Source organism: Rhinopithecus roxellana, chromosome 9, assembly GCF_007565055.1.
Source record: "Rhinopithecus roxellana isolate Shanxi Qingling chromosome 9, ASM756505v1, whole genome shotgun sequence".
Taxonomy (NCBI): domain Eukaryota; kingdom Metazoa; phylum Chordata; class Mammalia; order Primates; family Cercopithecidae; genus Rhinopithecus; species Rhinopithecus roxellana.
In genome coordinates this window covers 126,122,997-126,144,535 of record NC_044557.1, presented here as the reverse complement: position 1 = coordinate 126,144,535, position 21,539 = coordinate 126,122,997, and the positions used below count along the sequence as shown (strand labels likewise).

At 36.1% G+C, this 21,539-nt stretch overlaps 1 protein-coding gene across 1 annotated transcript in view; it reads left to right on the top strand.

The window, feature by feature from the left end:
• Nucleotides 1-21,539, top strand: part of TNKS (tankyrase) — a 222,642-nt gene that overhangs the window by 116,206 nt on the left and 84,897 nt on the right. The window contains exon 5 of the mRNA XM_010353450.2: nt 645-720. Within this exon, the coding sequence (XP_010351752.1) occupies nt 645-720 (76 nt within the window). The remainder of the gene's footprint in view (nt 1-644; nt 721-21,539) is intronic.

Below are 21,539 nucleotides of genomic sequence, written 5' to 3'. Positions count from 1 at the left end.
CTTGGATTTTATGCAATTATGCAGATACTAAATCTTTATATACTTTATTTTACATGATTAGTATATATAATAAAATCTTTTCATATGGTGATGATTATAAGATTAATTTTATTTGGAACATTTCTTAAGGTACCTGCAAACCTAGTTGCCCAGCTTTTCCAATGATATTCTTGGAGTATTTAAATACCTATATCTTCATTTTCTTCTGAAGATTTTCCTAGTAAAGCTTGAATGAAGAGCAAAAAGTAAATGTTAAAATCCTCATCTATTTTTTTGTTGTTCTTGGTCGTTTATAATTTAATTGATTAGCTCTTTACAGCATTTTGTATGTATTTTTTAACTCCAATGTTTTAGTCCATTTATCAGAATAAAGTTTATTTGTAATTAAGAAGATGACTTTATGTAGATAAATAAAGCAAAAATGTAGAAAACTACATTATTTAAGATATACCACTATAGAGTAATTAACAGGTATTAATTAGAAATATAGTAATTGAACTGGATATTGTAAAAGAGAGTTCTTGTGATTCATGTAAAAGAAATCAAAGCAAACCCATATTTTACTCTCATGTGAAAAAATTATGCATAAATATTCATAAGAAGCTTTGTAATTTTATAGGAATTGACTTACTACCTTTTTATAGGAGTGGTAATGAAGAAAAACTAATGGCTTTACTGACTCCTCTAAATGTGAATTGCCATGCAAGTGATGGGCGAAAGGTAAGTTATTTTAAATACAATCCTCTTTAATTGCCTTGCAACAAAATTTTGTGAAAGTGGCATATATATATAAGCACGTATACCTACATGGCTTTATTTTAACTAGCATCTTTTCACTGTAAATGAAATGCTGCTATATCTGTTATTGGCAGTTGTGACACATTCATAGAACTGGTGAAGCATGCATCTTAAGTAAGCCTTTTCTCTTAAATGTCAGACACTGCAAGTTATTTGTTACATGAAACTGCAGCTTTGTCGGTGGTTAAAATTACAGCATATGCTCTTTTCTGGGTATGATAATGGAAACTGGAAATATGTGTGTCCTGTTTACCCATCTTTGTTAAGACATTTGTGTTTTTGATTTCTTATTTGGCAGAAGAAGATTTGTTTGCTAGATACCAACACTTTTTCCATTAAAGCTGAGAAATTGCTGTTAATGATTTTTTTACATCTATACAGCTCTGCTCTTTTATTATTATTTGTATTGGCTAAGTTTTAATTGTGGAATATTGAAAGAAAATAGATTAAAACAGAGAGGAATATTCTATATTAATATACAGTTGCCATAAATGCAAGGTAATATATAAAATATACAGCTGGCAGCTTCATTATCTACTTTGTATTCTTGCTGAAGATAGACTGAAATGTAATCCGTTATGGCTTTGGTAATTGCAAAGTTTTGCAGTGATTAGACATTGAAAACCAATGCACTCTATACCATAAAGTTGGTTTTTTTTTAATGAGAGTTAATTTTTTAATGTTAACTAAAAACCTAAAATATTTTTAAAGACACATTACATATATCTAGGAAAATTATATGTCTGATATTTAAAGAATGAGTTCTTTTAAAATTATCTACAGTGAAAATGTTATGGCACATATCAGGATGGATGGTACGCCTTAGAAATAATAAACTATTTTGCTTTTAAAAGATTATTTTTCTGTGAGTGATAATTTTGCAGATCAAATTTTTGCATGCTCCCCCACTTTTTCTCTATTTTAATGAAATCCAAAAATAGTGGCAAGGAATCGAGTCCCTCAGAATATAATTTATGTTAATTTGTTTTTGTAGATAGCTCATATATTGTTATATGTCCCAGTGAGTATTTTGTTTCTCTGGGTAATTTGGGGACAGACTTGTACTTTCATAGAAGGTTAAATTACACATATCAAGCTATAAACTAGCAAAGATTTACTCAGCACTGTTACTTACTCTTGGGAAGTGTTTTAAAATGGTAACTGTTCATTTTTCCTTCAGTTTTGAAGTTGCTTTAGGGAATTTAACACTCTTGTGTGCACTTTAAACTCCAGATTTTATTTGGATCCTCCAAGTAGATAAAGTGATTTCTATCACTGTGTAGAAAAGGGCCTTCTTATCTGTGGTTAAATGCAGCTGTTTTTGAGACAGAGCTTGTTTCGCCCGGCCTACGTCAGTTTTCTATAACCGTTTTAATACTACAGAATTTATGTGAGAGTACTACAGCAGAAGTTGATTTCTGTCACGGCTTCGTTCTCCCTTCCTTACCGTTCTACTTTGACAGCCACATTCCTAGTGCAGTAAATCATAATAATTAAGGAACATGATCCCTGATCCTGTAACAAATTATCTCTTCTCCCTGCTTTATCTCCTACACGAGTGTATAGAACTCATTTATTTTTCCTTTTCTTTAAAGGAGAATATACTTCCTTTAACTACAACCAATGTATTCCTCATCCAAATTCCTGTGGTTCCTTTTCTATATGACTCTATGGCATTCAGAGTTCCTTAAAGTTCATAAATATCTTTTTCTCTTTCTCCTCTATTAGCTCTCCTTGTATTTTCTACCAGGACCAAGGCTGGCACTTTGCGTATAGCAGAAGCTTAGAATACAATTCTGTTGTTCCTTGATAAACATCATTTTATCCTCTGAGTGAGAAAAAATCTACCCTTTGCCATTTAGAAAATTAAATCAGACGTATGTGAATGTGAGATTTTATGGTTTTTGTTATTATTATTAATATTGTTCTATTAATTTCTTTTTGGGTACTGATAACATGAGAGAGAACTGTATATTTTATAATGTGTAGAATATTTTTAAGAACATACCTGAAGCATTACTATTGTACAAAAGGATTCCTAAAATATAAATAATGCAATAATGTTCCAAAATATACTCTTATACTTTTTTAGATTTTCAGTTTTTTCAAATTAAATTAGATAGAAAAAGAAAATTAAACTTAAGCATTTATTAGGTTTTAGTGCTGTGCGTATAAGAAATAATTAACAATTGCTCATCTGTGTGATTTGAATTGAATAATTCCTGTTTAGATATTATTCTCATTTATGGCACAGAGTAATTCTTATTAAATGTACCAGTTGCAGTAAAGCCACAATGTATTAAATGTTCTGGGTGCCAGTGGAGATTGGGACAAGATCCCTTAGTTATTCCAATTTGTTTTATTTTCTTCCTGCTGTTATCAAGAAAACAGGTAGGCAAATCTAGCTGCTAAAATTACAAGTATCTGTCTTAGTAGATATGTAGTCCTTTTTTAGAACATTTGCACGTGTTTATTTAGAATTAGAAAGTCAGATTGTATATTAATGAGAGGCTAAAGGTACTTTTTCACATATAGTAAGTCAGGCATATAAACTTTATTTTCTGAATTTCATTTTAGAACACAGTGTAGAACCAAATCCTTTTTTAGAAGTTTCCTAAATTACTGTATTATTGCTTAACTGAGCCCTTTTCTGTCTTAGTTTTTACTACAGTTCCTGGTTTGTAAATTTAAAAAGCCCATGAAAATGTTAATTTTGAAGTGTTTTTGGAAAAGAAATGTCTCTTATACAGTGGTTAGTAGGTGGGGAATTTGCCTAGAGATATGTGGGGGTTTGAGACTTTAGGTTTTTTTTTTTAATGTAATATGTGGGATTATACAATGAGAGTGTAAATTTTAAGTACTCTTAATTCTATGCTATGACTTGATGATTACCTGATTAGGTAATATGTGAGAAGTTAATATTTTATTTCCCGAAGACAATTGTTTTCTTAACCTTTAGAATTCCGAAAATTGTGAAACATCAATAAGGTTTTATACAGTTTATATCGTTACTATGGTTTTATTTTACACATAAATCAAAATTGCTTCTTGGCTACACTAGAAATTTTATTGACTTTTTTTTTCTCCCTAAAAAAAGACAGAATTTTTTTTGTTCTAAACTGCTACCTTTTGTTGCTCTAAAATGATACTTGTATAAAATTATATACATGTTATAATGATGGCCACTTTTAGAAACATAGGGACATAGATATTATTTAGTCATCTTCTACCTTCCGCCCAGTATGATTAGTCATAACAGTCCACAATTCATTATTGCCATTAGGTGAACCAGAACCTTAAGATAGGTTGTTCCCTTTCTAGAATTCTTTATTCCTGTATTTTCAAACTTGGATTTTTTTGACCTTTAATCTCCCTTTACAGTGTTTTATATCAGTATCAGATGTTTTATTAGCTATTATCCCCGTGTTCTGGCCTTGTTTGCTGTCTAAATTAAAGGTGGTAATATTCTCTTATTTTCCAGTGTTAATTTTCATAAGGGTACCTTTTATAATAAATGAAAATAAATATTTGAATAAAATTAGTCCAACAGTCAACTCTTTTGAGAGTTCTTTGCGGTTCCTTTCTGTGTTCCTTCTGTGTTCCTTTTCTAACTGTCTTTATCCCCTTCCAAAATAGATGTCCTAAATTTATTCATTCCTCATCTTATCAGGCAATAGGCAAGGGTTAGGGACTACTGCACATATTCCCAAATAGAAATAATATATCTTTGAATATATCTACTCTGCCTACCATTGCTATTGTTATATGTCACCAAATAATTGAAAGTAACTAATATTTGATAGGTGCTTTTAAAATAACATCTCCAATGTAATTTTGAGTATTTCAGGTTTCCCTCTGTTCTTTCATTCATTCATTCCACCAACACTTAATACCTACCATGTGTAGGTGACTGTGCTTAGTGCCATGGGAGATAACCCTATGGTTGATGGTACTGGTTAACAAGGAGCTCAGACATTGGTAGAATGATTAAGACATTATGGAAGACATTGAAGCTAATGCACTAAAATTATACAATATTCCTTTTGCTGTGATACAGTTATAAAGTGCTGATTTAAGGTGAGAATGTTTTTTCCTGGCCTTTTTATTTTTAAGGCTTTAGTATTTAGTATACCCTTCTGTAAGAAACCACAAATTTAGATGAACAGGTAATTGGAGGAACATGATTTTAATTCAGAAAACTTAAGGATTTCTTTAAATGTCAACTTTCTTTAAATATTTGCTTCCAAATAGTTAATAATGAAGAAGACTGGAAACAGAGAAAAGTAAAGTGTTTGAAAACTGCTTCCAAAAGGAAATCAATCAGAAATAAAGTAGAATTTAGTGAATTTAGCACTGTATCTTGAAGATACCATAGAAAAATTGTGATAGGGCAAATAGACAGTAAGGTCAAAGGGATTGGGTTCTATTCTGCTTTCCAAGTGTGTGTCAATGGCTCTAGAGTTTTTAATTTACTCACGCACAAATGGAAATAACCATACCCATTCCACGAGGCATTTGAGAGGATTAAGTGAAATAATGTAGTCAGTGTACCTAGTACAGTGCACACAGTACCCTTTAGTAAATTAGATTCCTACTCCTTTGATAATTTTTTTGAAACTTTCAAATATATCTAGAATGGATACTTACATACTTTTAAGTACTCCAATGTTCCCATTCTCTCTCCTTAAATGTCCTTATTATCTATCCAAGCTCTGTCCTAGCTGACTTTGGATAAAATAACCTATAGGTTGCCTGGTAATCTATAAAGCATATAATTGAATTTATTCAGTTGGAGCTTGGCCTTCCCCTCTCTTCACCCAGCGTCACATTTAATAAATAAATTTGTTTAAATTAGCAGCTTATAAATTCAGAAATACATTATGGAGATACATGCCCATTTTTAAACATATGTTGATTAAAAATTAATATCTGGCTGAAAATAATGCCGTATGTGGAATTCCATAAAGCCCATCCAGTGAAGAACTAGAAAGATGGAGGGTTAGTGTAATTCTTTGTATCTACATTTAAGTTTTAGGGTTGTAGAGTTTCTCATTATTCTTGGGCAGTACCCCCGTCAGTACCCCCATCTCCCTTCTCATTATTCTTGGTCAGTACCCCCCAAGTACCCGACGGGGGTACTTGGTCATTACCTCCGTCTCATTATTCTTGGTCAGTACCCCCGTCTCGGAAAAAAGTGGAAAAACACTTTTTTCCAAATACTGTGTTTGGCCAAGATTTTAACAATCTTTATGTGGTAGGTTGTACGTTGGAGATGCCTCAATAAACCATCCCTTTTATTATTCATGCCCTCGTCTAGCCCTCTGCCACGCTGACTCTGAGCTTAGCCTGGGACTGCTTTGAATAAAATAAGGCACAAGTGATACTCTATCCTTTTCGGGACAAGCCCCTGAGTTGGCCTGGCAGCTGCTAGTCTCTTTTTTGGTAATTCTTCTTCTTGGAACCCAGCTGCCATGCCATGAGGCAGCCCAAGCAGCCATGTGACGAGGTCCACGTGAAGAACTGAGGCCCCCTAGCCAACAGACCCACCTGAGTGCGTATGGAAGTTTCTTAATGATTCAAACTATCCACACGTCCCAGACAATTTAACCCCATCTGAGTTCCCGATCCATCCTTAGGGTGACATCAGCCATCCTAGCACCATAGCTCATACCACATAGAGCAGAAGACCTGCCCAGGTGATTCCCCGCTGTTGGGGGAGTTTGTTATATAGTGATACATAAGTGAAATACCTGACTAAAAGAAAACATAACTCAGTGCTTATTATCTATTGGGCAAGAAAGATTCCATCTTTTTTTCAGCTTGATTACTGCAAATGATTCTTTCATAGTTACTTGGAAGAATAAGTGAGGATTTTAAAATATCTTCCCAAATATATTTACATCTTTAGATATGTTCAGTTCTTTTGAATTTATATCTTACAATTTAAGTATTTCCCCCCCAGGAATGCAAAAATATAATTTTATGTGCATCTTTTGGGATCATGGTATTGTGGGAAAAAGCAGGAACTTGAAGCTAGAAGACCAGGTTTTAAGTTTCAGCTGTTATTAGCCATGTGTTCATGGCAAGTTTTATCATATCTCTGAGTTCTCAATTTTTGTAGCCTAAAAAAATGAAGAATTTGGGCCATTGAGCTCTAAAGTACCTTTTGACTCTAACATTTCAAGATTATAATATATTTTGTTACTTATTTTTCAGCAGAGTTAGTAGCAATTACCCATAATGCAGAATTGAATTTCATAAGAGACTGTATCCTCACACTGGATAGAACACTCATGGTATCTGCAATAAAGTTTATGTGGAGCCCTCTTCCCCTTTAAGAAAGAAAGTGTTAGCATTACCTGGGCGTACATATCTGGCTCTCTCTGGCCTATAGTGACCTTTATCATCCTCCATTCTTGCCAAATCTTGGTAGATAAAAGGTCATACCAGTTTTAAATTTCTAACTTTTATGGATCCTAGTTGAGATGCTACTTGGGATTACAAGAAGGTCAAAATGCAGTAAGTCTGCATTGGGGAACTCTTCAAATACTTTAGGTTTAATTATATATCTAATCAAATCACTTCTTCGGAGTACATCTTGCTGAGCAATGCATATCTTACTGTAGTGCTGAAATCCCTTAGCGCAAGTTTGCTTGCATACTTATGTTGGGGTATATTGTATAAAATCTTTATGCTTGTGTATATTCATTTTGTACCAATAAGGACTTGAAAATGTCTTTTTTATTTTTCATTCGGGAATTGCTTCTACTAAAACAATCTCTATTTTGTCAAGCATGACATTTCTACTGGTAAGGGTAATTAGTACCAGTGCCAACTGCACTGTTTTCTCTGTTGGAGAAATGAATTTTTAGTAGAAGGGGACCGACCACAGTGCTAAAAAGCAGCAAAATGATAAAACTTAGTTGTCTATTTACCTCTATTTAGCCACCGTCCTTGCTTTGAATTGTCCTGCCCTCATATCCTGAAGCACGAGTTTCCTGCTGTTTTCCACTTTAGACTGCTCAAGGGACTGGAGGGAGTTGGTACTAAATCCTTTGGCCATGAGTGTGAGTCATTATTAAAATTTTATTTAGAAGCCAGATTACAAATATGACACTTCAGCGTCTGTTTTTAAAATTCTTAGAATCGAAGTTTAAAGTGTTCTTTCTGCCTTTACAAGTAAACCAAACTTCACATTAGTAGAGTGGATTACAACTATAGCAGTAGCTGGAAAAACACCCATGTCACAGAGTGGCAAAGGAGAAAGAGCAGGAAGAAATACACAAGATAGCTTCTGTGGTATTGCCGATGTCCCAGTTCTCCAACTGAATGGGTGCTGGATGGTGTTTTAATATTATGCTTTATAACTTAACATGTTTTTATGGATTAAATATTACATGATAAAGATACTTTAAAATATCTCTGTAATGATTATGATTTTGAGTACCCTTTGGATTGAACAGAGTGTTCAGTTAATATCATTTGGCAGTAGAGTATTCTGCAAAAAGTTATTTAAGTAAAAGACTGTATTGGGTAAAAAAAAGCTTGTTTAGGTGCAAACAGAAGTCTGATTTCAGGAAATTCTTCCAGCCTGATGAAAAATGGCTAAAAGAAAGTGATAAGTTAATTATGGATTTAAGAATTCTGAAATTATCTGTAACTTTGAATTGTCATTATTAAAACAGTTGTTTGGCCACAATATAAAACCAATGTAAACTATTTCTTAATTCATTGTATGCCATTTTTAGTGTCTTAGCTAGGATTGCCATACCATTGACAGGGTAGCTTAAACAACAGAAATTTATTTCTCACAGTTCTAGAGGCTGGGAAGTCCAAGGTTTAGGTTCCATCATGGTCAGATGGTCAGTTTCTGGTGAGCAGGTTTTTTCTTTTTTTCTTTTGAGACACTCTTGCACTGTCGCCCAGGCTGGAGTGCAGTGGTGCGATCTCGGCTCACTGCAACCTCCACCTCCAGGATTCTAGCAATTCTCCTGCCTCAACTTCCCGAGTAGCTGAGATTACAGGTGCCTGCCCCCACACCTGGCTAATTTTTTGTATTTTTTAGTAGAGACGGGGTTCCACTGTGTTGGTCAGGCTGGTCTTGAAGTCCTGACCTCGTGATCCACCCGCCTCGGCCTCCCAAAGTACTGGGATTATAGCTGTGAACCACCGTGCCCGGCCCAGCAAGTTTTTTCGTGTCTGTACTTAGAAGGGCACTAATCTCATCATGAGGTTCCCACTCTTATGACCTCATCTAAATCATATTACCTCACAAAGACCCTGTCTCCAAATGCTATCATATTGGGGGTTGGGGCTTCAACATAAATTTTAGGGGAATACTAAGCATTCAGTCAATACCTGGTTATTTTTTCTTATCACTGCCTTTCTTTCCTTTTATTAAGGAGATTATCACTCGAGCTTGCTTCTCTGTCTCACACATATGCATATTAATCCATTCACTCATCTCATTCAGTTAAATTAGGATTATATTATGAAAACAAATTTCTAGAAGTGTCAAAAATCTTCATATTATTATGCCTTTTAGAAGAATGTTTTCAGCGACTTAGTTTTTCTCTATTCTCTACTAAGAATGCCATCAATAGTAAAGCTTTAGAAAAGCACCGTAAATACTATGCATAATCACTTGAAATGCATATTTGGATAACTGACCTAGTAAATTTGGAAATAGATCAGTTCTAAATATAAAATGTTATATATTTTGATTTTATAAATAAAAATGCTTTAATTTGTTAATAGTAACATGATAATACCCTACTCTTGAATATTACAAAAATGTCCCATGAAATTATCTCCTACTTTCAGAGAGTGTTCAATACCCATTATAATTGGGAGAGAAGGCTGTGGGCAGGGAACTGAACTAGAGGTCTCTGCTCCTGGCTGTTTTTGGCTGCTGCGTTCATTATACAAATGCAGAAACCACAAGGACTTTATCACTTAAGAAACTTTGAGGTGACAGCATATCTGCAGAATCCTAGAGCTCTTAGCCACATTAAAATCAGCTGAAGGAATTTGTTTCCCAGTTTGCTGTTAAAATGACTGATGATCTAAGGTGGACTGATTCCCTCCTGTGTAATTATTAAATGCCGATCAGTGCAAGTGGTTTCTTCTTGCAAGAAAACCTCTATCTGTTGTCCATTACTTAGAATCTTTGATGCTTAGATATGAAAACATGAGACTGCAAATATGAGTTACAAAAAGGAATTGATGTGCAGTTTGGGTAGTGTGAAAACTTTTCTCCTTTGATGAAGTATAAAACAACAAGTTACTATCAGACCGAGAAACCTTGGATTTTTTTCTTTTCATAAAATCTACCAGCTATTTCTCATTAGATGATGAAAACCTAATGTTACACTTGGAGAGTACTAAGCATTTTTGTTCACACAAATCTTGTGAGAGCATGCTAGAAACTCATTTTCACCACACATTTTAATTCTGCTGATTCTGAGGCTGGAAAAGAGAAACACAAATTGCTGGCCGCTGAAAAATCCCCTTGAAGATTCCACAATGATAATGTTATGTTAAAATTGAATAAAGCTGGCATTCAGAGCTTTATTCTCACAAAGATTACCCTATGGATTTCCTGTTCAATCTTATCTGCTCTTCTCCCTTCCCTTCTCTTTCTCTTCCTAATACATTTAAAATAAAGATAGTCCTTTATATTCTCACTTTAAAAATAAATTTTTGGCCAAGCTTGGTGGCTCATGCCTGTAATCCCAGCACTTTGGGAGGCCGAGGTGGGTGGATCATTTGAGTTCACGAGTTCGAGACCAGCCTGGCCAACATGGTGAAACCCCGTCTCTACTAAAAATGTAAAATTTGGGCGTGGTGGCAGGCACCTGTAATCCTAGCTACACAGGAGGCTTAGGCAGGAGAATCATTTGAACCTAGGAATAAATATAAGTAAATAAATAACTAAATAACTAATACATTTTTACTATTTATGGCAACTTGAATTACAGAAGTTTTGTTTTATATTTCATAAATTCTGTAACTTTTAAAATGCCTTCCTAAAGATGAGTACATCTGTTGCTTTGGAAGAATATCCTTTCTGAGGCTATGAAATATCAATTGTTATTTTATCTCTGCTCATGTAATCTATCTAGGATTCATAGAATCTTATTTGGATGAGGACTCAATGTCAGCTATTTCAACCTCCCAATGCAGTGTTAGAGCCTTCGCTATGATAGCTCTGACAGGTTCTGCTTAAGAGAGAGAGAGCTCGCTTGTTTAGATCAGACCATTTTTGGATTTAGTGTTCAATTTAGGGTGTCACATTTTAAGAAGGGATATTGACCAACCAGAGCGTGACCAAGAAGGTAGTCAGGACATTCTTCTTTAATAAGCAGTGGAAGTAACTGGGGCAGGGGAGTTAGTGCAAGAAGAGACCAAGTGACTGTCTGTTAGAGATATCTAGAAAAATCCTGCACTGGGAAGGAGGCAGAATCAATTATTCTCTCCAATTTTAATATTGTTATTCTTCCTTGTCCTGCTATATTTAACTATTTTTAGGCAGCTTCTGTTCTGACGGAGTTCCACGTTTCTGAGGCGCTCATCCGATAGAACAGTCACACTGTCATTATTGATAGGGTTTAATGTGTACTGACCTATGGATCAGAATGCTCAAGTTGTCAGAACCAAGGAGATCCCTGTCTGCCAAGAGTAACTCTTGCCCCTCAGCTATATTAGTCCATTTCTGAACATCCTATCTAGAACTTGAGCCCCCACAGAAAAAATAATTAGAAAGGCAGAATGAGAGTTTCTAAGTCAGACTGCCTGGATTTGACTCCTGACTCTGCTTTTAATTTGCCATGTTAATCCCCCCTGTTCCTTAGTTCCCTCATTTGTTGTTTGGAAGTAATAGTGGTTTCTAGCTAAGGTAGTTGCTGTATAAACAAGCTAATACATATAATGCACTTAGAAAAGTGCTTAGTATATAGAAAATGCCCAAATTTTACCTGTTATTTTTAATAAAATATTTGTATTTAAAACTTTTTGTATCTTCTATGTCATTTTATTTTATTTAGTCATTGCTTATGTTTTCTATTTTCTACATCTTGCACTGGACACTGGCTTAGACTCACTATAGACTGAAGATCTTTTATCAAAGTCAAAATAGTTTAACTATTTGATATATAGAGAGCCACCCTCCAACTAATGAATTATTGTTGTTCATTTTACAGCATCTCATATATAAAAGTTTGGTTGCATCCCACATGCCTTTTTTTTTCTGTCTTGTTCCTCCTGTCCCTTCCTCCGATTCTTTTTCCCCCCTACTTTTTTTTTTTTTTTTTTGAGGCAGAGTCTCGCTCTGTCGCCCGGGCTGGAGTGCAGTGGCCGGATCTCAGCTCACTGCAAGCTCCGCCTCCCGGGTTTATGCCATTCTCCTGCCTCAGCCTCCCGAGTAGCTGGGACTACAGGCGCCCGCCACCTCGCCCGGCTAGTTTTTGTATTTTTAGTAGAGACGGGGTTTCACTGTGTTAGCCAGGATGGTCTCGATCTCCTGACCTCGTGATCCGCCCGTCTCGGCCTCCCAAAGTGCTGGGATTACAGGCTTGAGCCACTGCGCCCAGCCTTTCCCCCCTACTTCTATTTTACATTCAGGAGTGGGTACATTTACAGGTTTGTTACTTGGGTAAACTGTGTGTTGCTGAGGCTTGGTTTACGAATGATCCCATCACCAAGGTAGTGAGCATAATACCCAATGGGTAGCCATCTGGCCAGCTCCCCGCTCAAGCAGTCCCCAGTGCCTGTTTTCCCATCTTTGTGTTCATGTGTATTCACTGTTTAGCTCCCTCTTATAAGTGAGAACCTGTGGTGTTTGGTTTGCTGTTCCTGCATTAGCTCACTTAGGATAATGGCCTCCAGCTGCATCCATGTTGCTGTAAAGGTTCTATGTCATTTTAACCGGAAGACAACTTTGTGAGGAAGTCAGCACTGTTGTCACCCATCTCCCCCATTACGAAGACTGTGAATTAAAGACATATTAATATGTTAAACAGCCTTAGGTTTTAGGAGTAGTATCACGCCATGGTCCACTGTGATGAGACTGTATCTGTGGTTAGATGTGTTTAGCTCTAAGAACCGTGCTTGAAAGAACCACTGACCAAGAGGTCCAGGACCAGAGAGAAAGACTCATAATGGGAGAGAAAACATACGACTATTAGAGAATCTAGTGATGTCACCTGCAGAAGAGACAAATCAGAGGAGTCATACTTTTTGATAAAGAAGTAAATAAAATAGCTTTTTTTCTTTCACCTCACCTTGTTAATCAATATTTATTTTCCACAAGGTTTCTCTTTTAAATTATCATTCTAGTATTCCAAAAGTTAAGTAACTTCCATAAGACTGCCTGATCTTCATTATGGTACTACTTAAAAATCCCTTTAAAGGACAGTCATCAACAATGAAATATACTTATTTCCATGGACTCATGCCTATATCAATTCTCTAGCTGTTAATTTGTTTAGGGTTCTCATCTAAATATCACTGTCTCAAAGAGCTACTAAGCTCTTTGCTTCTTAGATTCTTAGCAGATTAATCATGTCTCTTTTGCCTGATAGAAATTTAATAAAGCTAATTATGTGTTTATTGTGTTTTCCTAAGAATTTCATTTTAATGGCTAATGTAATATTTTATTTTTAGAAGGGAAACTGATTGATTTTAACCAAATGATAGATTCAGATGAAATATGTTTTGATAAGACAGAGCAAAAGTAGAACATTACTAAATAATTATGGTACAGCCACACAGTGGAAATACTGTACAGCTATGGCAAAGAATAAGACAGATATGTACTAATATTAATAGAGAAAGAAGCTAATCATAGAAGAACATAATAACAATCCTATTTGTGTGGGGAAAAAACAGCAGCAAAAAGAACTCAGAGGAGAAACAAATACATGGAAAAAATATCTGAAATGACCATTGTGCCACTGTAAATAGTGATTACATTTGGGAAGGGGGCTTATTTGGCTGGAGGGAAAAATAGAAATGTTTATATTGTAATATTTTCTCTACTTTTTGAATTTTTAGAGGGAATGTATTAATTTTATAATTTAAAAAGGAGCTATTGGGGAGAGAATGGTGAATAAATGTAAAGTAACTGATATTGAGACTGGTTAAACTGAGAAAATACATATACAATACTTTGATTTTTGAAGCCAGACCTGGACACAGGAAGATGCAGGAAGTTAAAAAAAATTATAAAGATGATACGTGGAACGCATGAGTTCAGAGAGGTAGTACTTACAAAACTGTTTATAAAAGTGATGGTACATTGAGCAATCTTACTACTAAAAGTAGAGTACAATATGTCACCTGATAGTGTATGCACATGCACACACAATTTTCTCATTCAGAACAGATCCAGAAGCAAAGAAACAGATTTACATTGCCTGGCTAAGGTAGGGTGACCAACCGTCTTAGTTTGCTGCGATCAGTGGGTTTCCTAGGATCAGGAATGTACTGGGCAAACCAGGACAAGTTGGTCATGGTAATCTAGAAAGCCCCAAAGGAGTTGGTCTAGGCCAAACTGGATCTTCATCTTAAAGAAAAACGAAATACACTATACATCACAGTTTAGAGAGCTCTCTGAGGACTTACAGCTTCACAGTTGTGATTTTATTCTTTCTTAGGAAATGCGTGGAACATCACACGGGCTTGTATTGAAGTGTCAGTGTAAATCTGTCACACAAATTTAAATTCACCGTGTTGGATTGCCCTTGTCCTCTCTTGACCTTTAGCAATATAAATCAAAAGCTGATCATAACTCTCATTCATTCTTTTTTTTTTAAATACGCTACTATATGTAAGGTACTTTGCTAAGCCTTTAAAACATAAAATTAAGATATGTTCTCTTTTCTCAGTGAACTCACAGTGAATTAGGAAACAGATACATAAGTAAATAACTATTGTTTTGGCACATGTGCAAGAGTAAAAGATTGTGGCAAGTGGTTTTCAGGACCAGTCGTTTTTCTTTCAAAAAGTATTGTCAAGGCCCAGCGTGGTGGCTCATGCCTATAATCCCAGCACTTCGGGAGGCCAAGGCAGGTGGATCACTTGAGGTCAGGAGTTCATGACCAGCCTGACCAACATGGTGAAACTCTGCCTCTACTAAAAATACAAAAATTAGCGGGGCGTGGTGGTGGGCGCCTGTCGTCCCAGCTACTTGGGAGGCTCAGGCAGGAGAATTGCTTGAACCTAGGAGGCGGAGGCTGCAGTGAACCGAGATCACCCCATTGCCCTCCAGCCTGAGCAACAGAGCGAGACTCCATCTCAAAAAAAAAAAAAAAAAAATATCGTCCAAAGACAGAACGAGAAGAAAAGAGGTAATTATTTGGAATACTGGTATTTTGGAATCTCATTTTAAAATCTTGTCAACAATAATGATAGTCCTAAGAAATTAAAAATTAATATTTCTATTTTATGCTCTTAGACGAAAGGTGAGCTGGATGCTAGGCTATTCTGTCTAGATGGTAGTTATAACTCGAAGAGCTTCCCCAGCATGATAGAGCAAGGAAACCTTTTCTTCTGTACCCAGCAGCCATTCGTGAGATAACAACATACATCTTATATTAAAATGTAAATGCTAAAATTACATTTGGAGTAAATATATAATAATACATCTAGACATACTGATAGTTGTCATGATTTTATTGCTCAGTGGGGAAAACAAAAGATGTAGTAATTAAATTTTTGTATTCTCGGCACATAACAGTATATAGGTCTTCCAAAGCAGATAGCTACATTATGAATCCATAAGAACTTTTAATTCTAGTATTAATCCTTAGGAAGATTTTACCTTCCATCATTGTTTGGATTTATTAAGAAGTTATGTGTGAAATTAAATATTCATATTTTGTTAGTAACTTAATTTTTCAGAAGTTACTTTAATTCTCAGTGGTTCTAGCTAACTGATAATTGTGGCATTTGAGTTGCATGAAGTGGAGTGGAGTGAAGAAAGGGGAGAGGAAAAGGTGAAGTCAGAAAGTTGCGGGGTGGAATGAAGTCAGGGAGATTGTTTACGGCCTTCTAGAGCATTATAGACTTCAGTTTCTTCTTAGAGTAAGAAGAAGACCCATTGGAAGATATTGAGCACAAGATCTGTATGTCTAACTTAGGTTTTAACAGGATTTCTCTGCTGTCATGTTGTGTTACTCTAAGGGGATTATACTGGAAGCAAGGAGACCTAGTAGAAGGCTGTTGCCACCAGCCAGCTGAGAGAGGATACTGTCATCAAGTTGGTGACAGTAGATGTGATGAGAAGTGATTGGATTCTGGATATGTTTTGGAGGCATAGCCAAGAGAAATAGTCTGATGGGGTGAGCATAGTGTGTAGGAAAAGAGGGGAATCAAGAAAGACTCGCAAAGTTTTTGGCCTGAGTAACTGGAAGGATGGAGTTGTCATTAACAGGAGATTCTGCAGCGTATGTTTCAAGGGAAGCACTAGGGGGAGCTCCATTTTAGACACGAGAAAAGCATGAGAAGTCTTACATATATCATGTAGTGATGTCACATAGGCAGCTGGATTATAGCTCATGACTCTATGTCATTTACTCCATATAGTAACCAGTAACCTCCAGAGTATGGAAGTTAGCAAAGAGAACTAGGCTGGAGGTATAATTGGGGAATTGTCAGTTCACGGGTGCTATTTAAAGCTATAAGACTGCATGGGCGCCTGGCGCGGTGGCTCAAGCCTGTAATCCCAGCACTTTGGGAGGCCGAGGCGGGTGGATCACGAGGTCAGGAGATCGAGACCATCCTGGCTAACATGGTGAAACCCCGTCTCTACTAAAAATACAAAAAATTAGCCGGGCGTGGTGGCGGGCGCCTGTAGTCCCAGCTACTCGGGAGGCTGAGGCGAGGAGAATGGCGGGAACCCGGGAGGCGGAGCTTGCAGTGAGCCGAGATCGCGCCACTCACTCCAGCCTGGGCGACACAGCGAGACTTCTTCTCAAAAAAATAATAATAATAATAATAAGACTGCATGAGCTCACCAAAGGAATGAGTTAGACAATGTAGAAAAGAGGTATAAGGACAGACTCCTGGAGTACTCCAATGTCAAGAGAATGAAAAGCAACCAGCAAGGACCGAGAAGGGATAACCATCGAGGGAGGAGGAAAACGAGGAGTGTGGTACACTAGATGCCAAGGAGGAAAACATTTTAAGGAGGAAGAAGTGATCAGTGATACCAAATAATGCTGATAAGGTCAGATAAGATAACGACTGATAAATGATCACTAAGAAATAACGTAAGAAAGTTCTAGCCAGAGCAATCAGGCAAGAAAAATAAATAAAAGGCATCTGGATAAGAAAAAAAACCAAGTCAAACTACCTCTCTTCACTGACACTGTGATTTTATTCTAAGTATAAAAAACCCTAAAGACTCCACCAAAAGGCTGCCAGAACTGATAAACGATTTTAGCAAGGTTTTAGTATACAAAATCCATGTACAAAAATCAGTAACTTTTCTATACATCAATAGCATCCAGGCTGAGAGTCAAATCAAGAGCTCAATCCCATTTACAGTAGCCACAAATAAAACGAAATAGCTGGGGATATAGCTATCCCAGAGAGATGAAAGATCTCTACAAGGAAAACTATAAAATACTGCAGAAAGAAATCAGAGATGATACAAACAAATGGAAAAATATTCCATGCTCATGGATTAGAAGAATCAATATCATCAAAGTGGCCATACTGCCCAAAGCAGTTTACAGGTTCAATGCTATTCCTATCCAACAAGCAACATCATTCTTCAAAGAATTAGAAAAAACTATTCTAAAAATCATATGGAACCAAAGAAGAACCCGAAGAGTCAAAGCAGTCCTAAGCAAAACACATAGCCAGAGGCATCACACTACCCAAGTTCAAACTATACTGTCAGGCTACAATAAAGAAAACAGCATGGCACTGGTACAAAAAACAGACATAGACCAATGAAATTGAATAGAAAGCTCAGAAATAAAGCCACATACCTACAATCATCTGATCTTCGACAAGTCCAACAAAAACAATTAATGGGGAAAAGACTCCCTATGCAATAAATGGTGCTGGGATAGCTGGCTAGCCATATGCAGAAGAATGAAATGGGACCCTTACCTTTCACTATATACAAAAGTTAATATGGATTAAGAATTTAATTATAAAACCTAAAACTATAAAAATTCTAGAGAAAAACCTAGGAAATACCATCCTCAGCATCAACCTGAGCAAAGAATTTTTGGCTAAGTCTCCAAAAGCAGTTGTAATAAGAATAAAAATTGACAAGTGGGATCTAATTAGAGAGCTTCTGCACAGCAAAAGAAACTACCAGCAGAGTAAATAAGACAATCTACAGAATGGGAGAAAATATTCATAAACTATGCATCTGACAAAGGTCTAATATCCAGAATCTATAAGGAACTTAATTCAAAGCAAAAACCAACCCCATCAAAAAGCAGGCAAAGGACATTAACAGACATTTTTCAAAATAAGACATACAAGCAGCCAACAAACATATGAAAAAATGCTTATCATCACTAATCATCAGAAATGCAAATCAAAACCACAATGAGATACTGTCTCACACCACTCAGAATGGCTGTTATTAAAAAGTCAGAAAACAGTAGATACTGGCAAAGTTGCAGAGAAAAAGCAATGCTTATGCACTGTGGAATACAGTTTGGAAATTTCTCCACTTAAAACAGAGCTACCATTAGGCCCAACTATCCCATTACTAGATATATACACAAAGGAAAATAGATAAAGATACATGCAGTTGTATGTTCATTGCCATGCCATTCACAATAGCAAAGACATGGAATCAACCTAGATGCCCATCAGTAGTGGTGGATTGGATAAAGAAAATGTGGTATATACACACCATGGAATACCACACAGCCCTAAAAAAGAATGAAATCATGCCCTTTGCAGCAATATGAATGGAGCCAGAGGCCATTAACCTAAACAAATTAATGTCGGAACAGAAAACTATGTAGCACATGTTCTCACTTATAAGTGGGATCTAAACATTGAGCACATGTGGACATAAACATGGGAACAGTAGACATTGTGGACTACTAGAGGGGGGCGACGCAGGTTCAAGAACAAACTACCTATTGGGTACCATGCTCACTACCTGATTGCAGTATACCCATGTAATAAACCTGCACATGGCCCCTGTATCTGAAAGTTAAATTTTAAAATGAAAAAAAAAAAAAAACCTTAAGTATATAAGCTACTTAATAAGATGATGATAAATAATAACATTTGTTGAGTTTTTCCAGTGTGAGAAATACTGTATTGTGTGCTTTGTACAGTTATCTTTAATCTATAAAACATTCCTATGTGATAGGGATTACAATTCACAGATATCAGAAGCCAAGACCCAGAGACATTAATAAATTAAATGCAAATACCTAGGAAAATGTCCAAAGCCAGAATGCAAAACCAAGATTTAAAAGCCTTTATTCATTTTCTCATATCATGCTTCCTGGACTTGTGTTGAGGCCACAGCTTTGCAAAAGGCTGATCAGTTGTCACTATTTTAGCTAAGCCTTGCATGCATGGTTGTATAGGAAAAGTTAAAACTACCTGAAATGCTTTATACTGCACCACAAATCTATATGATGAAAAGCAAAGATAGAGAAATTCAAGTTTGTTTTTTCTTATAGCCTGAATCCAAGAAGAGATCTTTGATTTATGGGACTTCCTTAAATAAGACCTTTTTTTCTGTTAACATTTTATGATATGAAAATATCAGTGATAACATTTATCTTACAGCAGAATAATATTTAGTTTTTGTATTTGTCTTTTAAAATGTTCCTAACAGGAACATCTGTTTTTAAAATAAATCAGAAGTGTACAAACTGGCAGTGATTGCTATGCTGTGTATGTGGATGTCCTAAATGTTTGATACTTGTGTTTACTAGTTTACAACCATCATCAAATTATCTAGTAACATGTGAGAGTATTTTAGAAATGGGGCTGCCTTATTTATCTAAAACCAACGACACTGTTAATTATCCTAGCAATGAGAAAGTTACGTTTGCCATTGCTTTGCCATTTGGCAGTTGAGATAGAAATTTGGCTTTGTGGTAACCATTCACTAGGTTTAGTCCTAGGGTATGTGGTGCTTTTGCTTTGGATCAGGAGACAGCATTTGGTAAATAGCAGTTGTGAATTTCTTTTTCCCCCAAAGTTTGAAAAACCTCAGGGCTTTTAGTGGCATGAGTTTGCGCAAATCATCCTTTTTTTTTTTTTCCTCAATTTGTCTGTTCTTTTTCTCTTTGCAGTCTGCCATTTTCTCAAATTTATTGCATGCATTTTATTTATTTTTATGTGCCTTCTAGTGATGCTATCTGCGTTGCAGGATTAGCATTCACTTTGGAATGATGACTTGGAAAGTCTCACCCAGCTTGTTCTGCACTCACTCTTCCTGTGAATTCACCACTTTCGTAGCTCAGCTACTCCTACTTATATGCTACTGCCACTTTGCTGACAGTGTCATTATTTCTCTCTTGGATTAGTCCTGTGCCCTTCTGTTCAGGCCTTCCTGCCATAGAGTTTGCTCCCTCTCTTCAATTTTATTCTTCACCTAGTAACTAAAGTGATCTTTCCAAGACTCTAATCTTAAGTAATTTTCTGCTTCAAGTCTTTCAGTGATGTCTCATTATTCTTAGGCTCTCCCCAATCTCATACACTACACTTAGCCACTGAATTTTTCTTAAGTTTCTCAAATATACCTTGTCCACTGAATATTAACATGAATTCTTCACACAACCTGGAATAAAGGTTCTTATTCTTTTGCCTCAGTGATTTTGTTTATCCAAAGTCTCAGTCGGAAAGCATTTCTTCTGAGAATCTTCCCTGACCCCGTTTCCCTCTGCTTGCCTCTAGAGTGGTTTAGACCAGCATCCTCCAGCCTTCCTGGGTGTCCTGAACTCCCCTTCCACAGGATTTGTCCACATCCACAGCATTTATATTGTATTGCCTGCTTTCTCTAGTGACTTGACTTCTCAAGATGTAGACTTCTGTTTCCTCATCCTTTGCCCTTCTGAATAAAGAATTCATTTACGTGCATTTCCTTAAGAGAATCACACTTGGTGTGATATTGAGGAAGAAGAAGATCCATAAGTGCAAAATACTGATTCACTTTCCTTGTTTTCAGTGCTATCCCTAGCACTTAACATGGTGTCAGATACGTGGTAGAAATTCACATATTTTAGGTGAATGCTAGTGATGACCAGATTTTTGTTTTAGCCTTAACCTCCTCTGAATTCTAGTGCCATATGTGTAAGTCTCTCTCTGACATTACCACTGGGGTATCATCTAGGCACTTTAAATTCAGTAAACCCAGACCTTACATTATTTCCCTCTGGGCTCTCCTCCTTTCCCCTCCACTCCTTTCTTTTTCTTTTGTTCTTCTGTCATTGGCATTTCCAAACTGGAAACTACTCTCTCTCTCACTAGCTAGATCAGTCATTTGTCAGAGGCTATCAATTCTGCTTCCTAATAGTTTTTGAAAACTCACCCTTCAACTCCATTTTTTCACAGCTACTTTATTTCAGACTTCCTGTCACTTTCTACCTTAATTACAGAGCCTGCTAATTTATTTGAGTTATACAAATTTCAGTCATTTAAAAACTAAATATATTACTGTTTTCAAAGCATTGTAAATCTTACAATTAAATGATGTTTTTAATCTGAAAACTAGTTAAATTTTTCCTATGTTTTGCCCT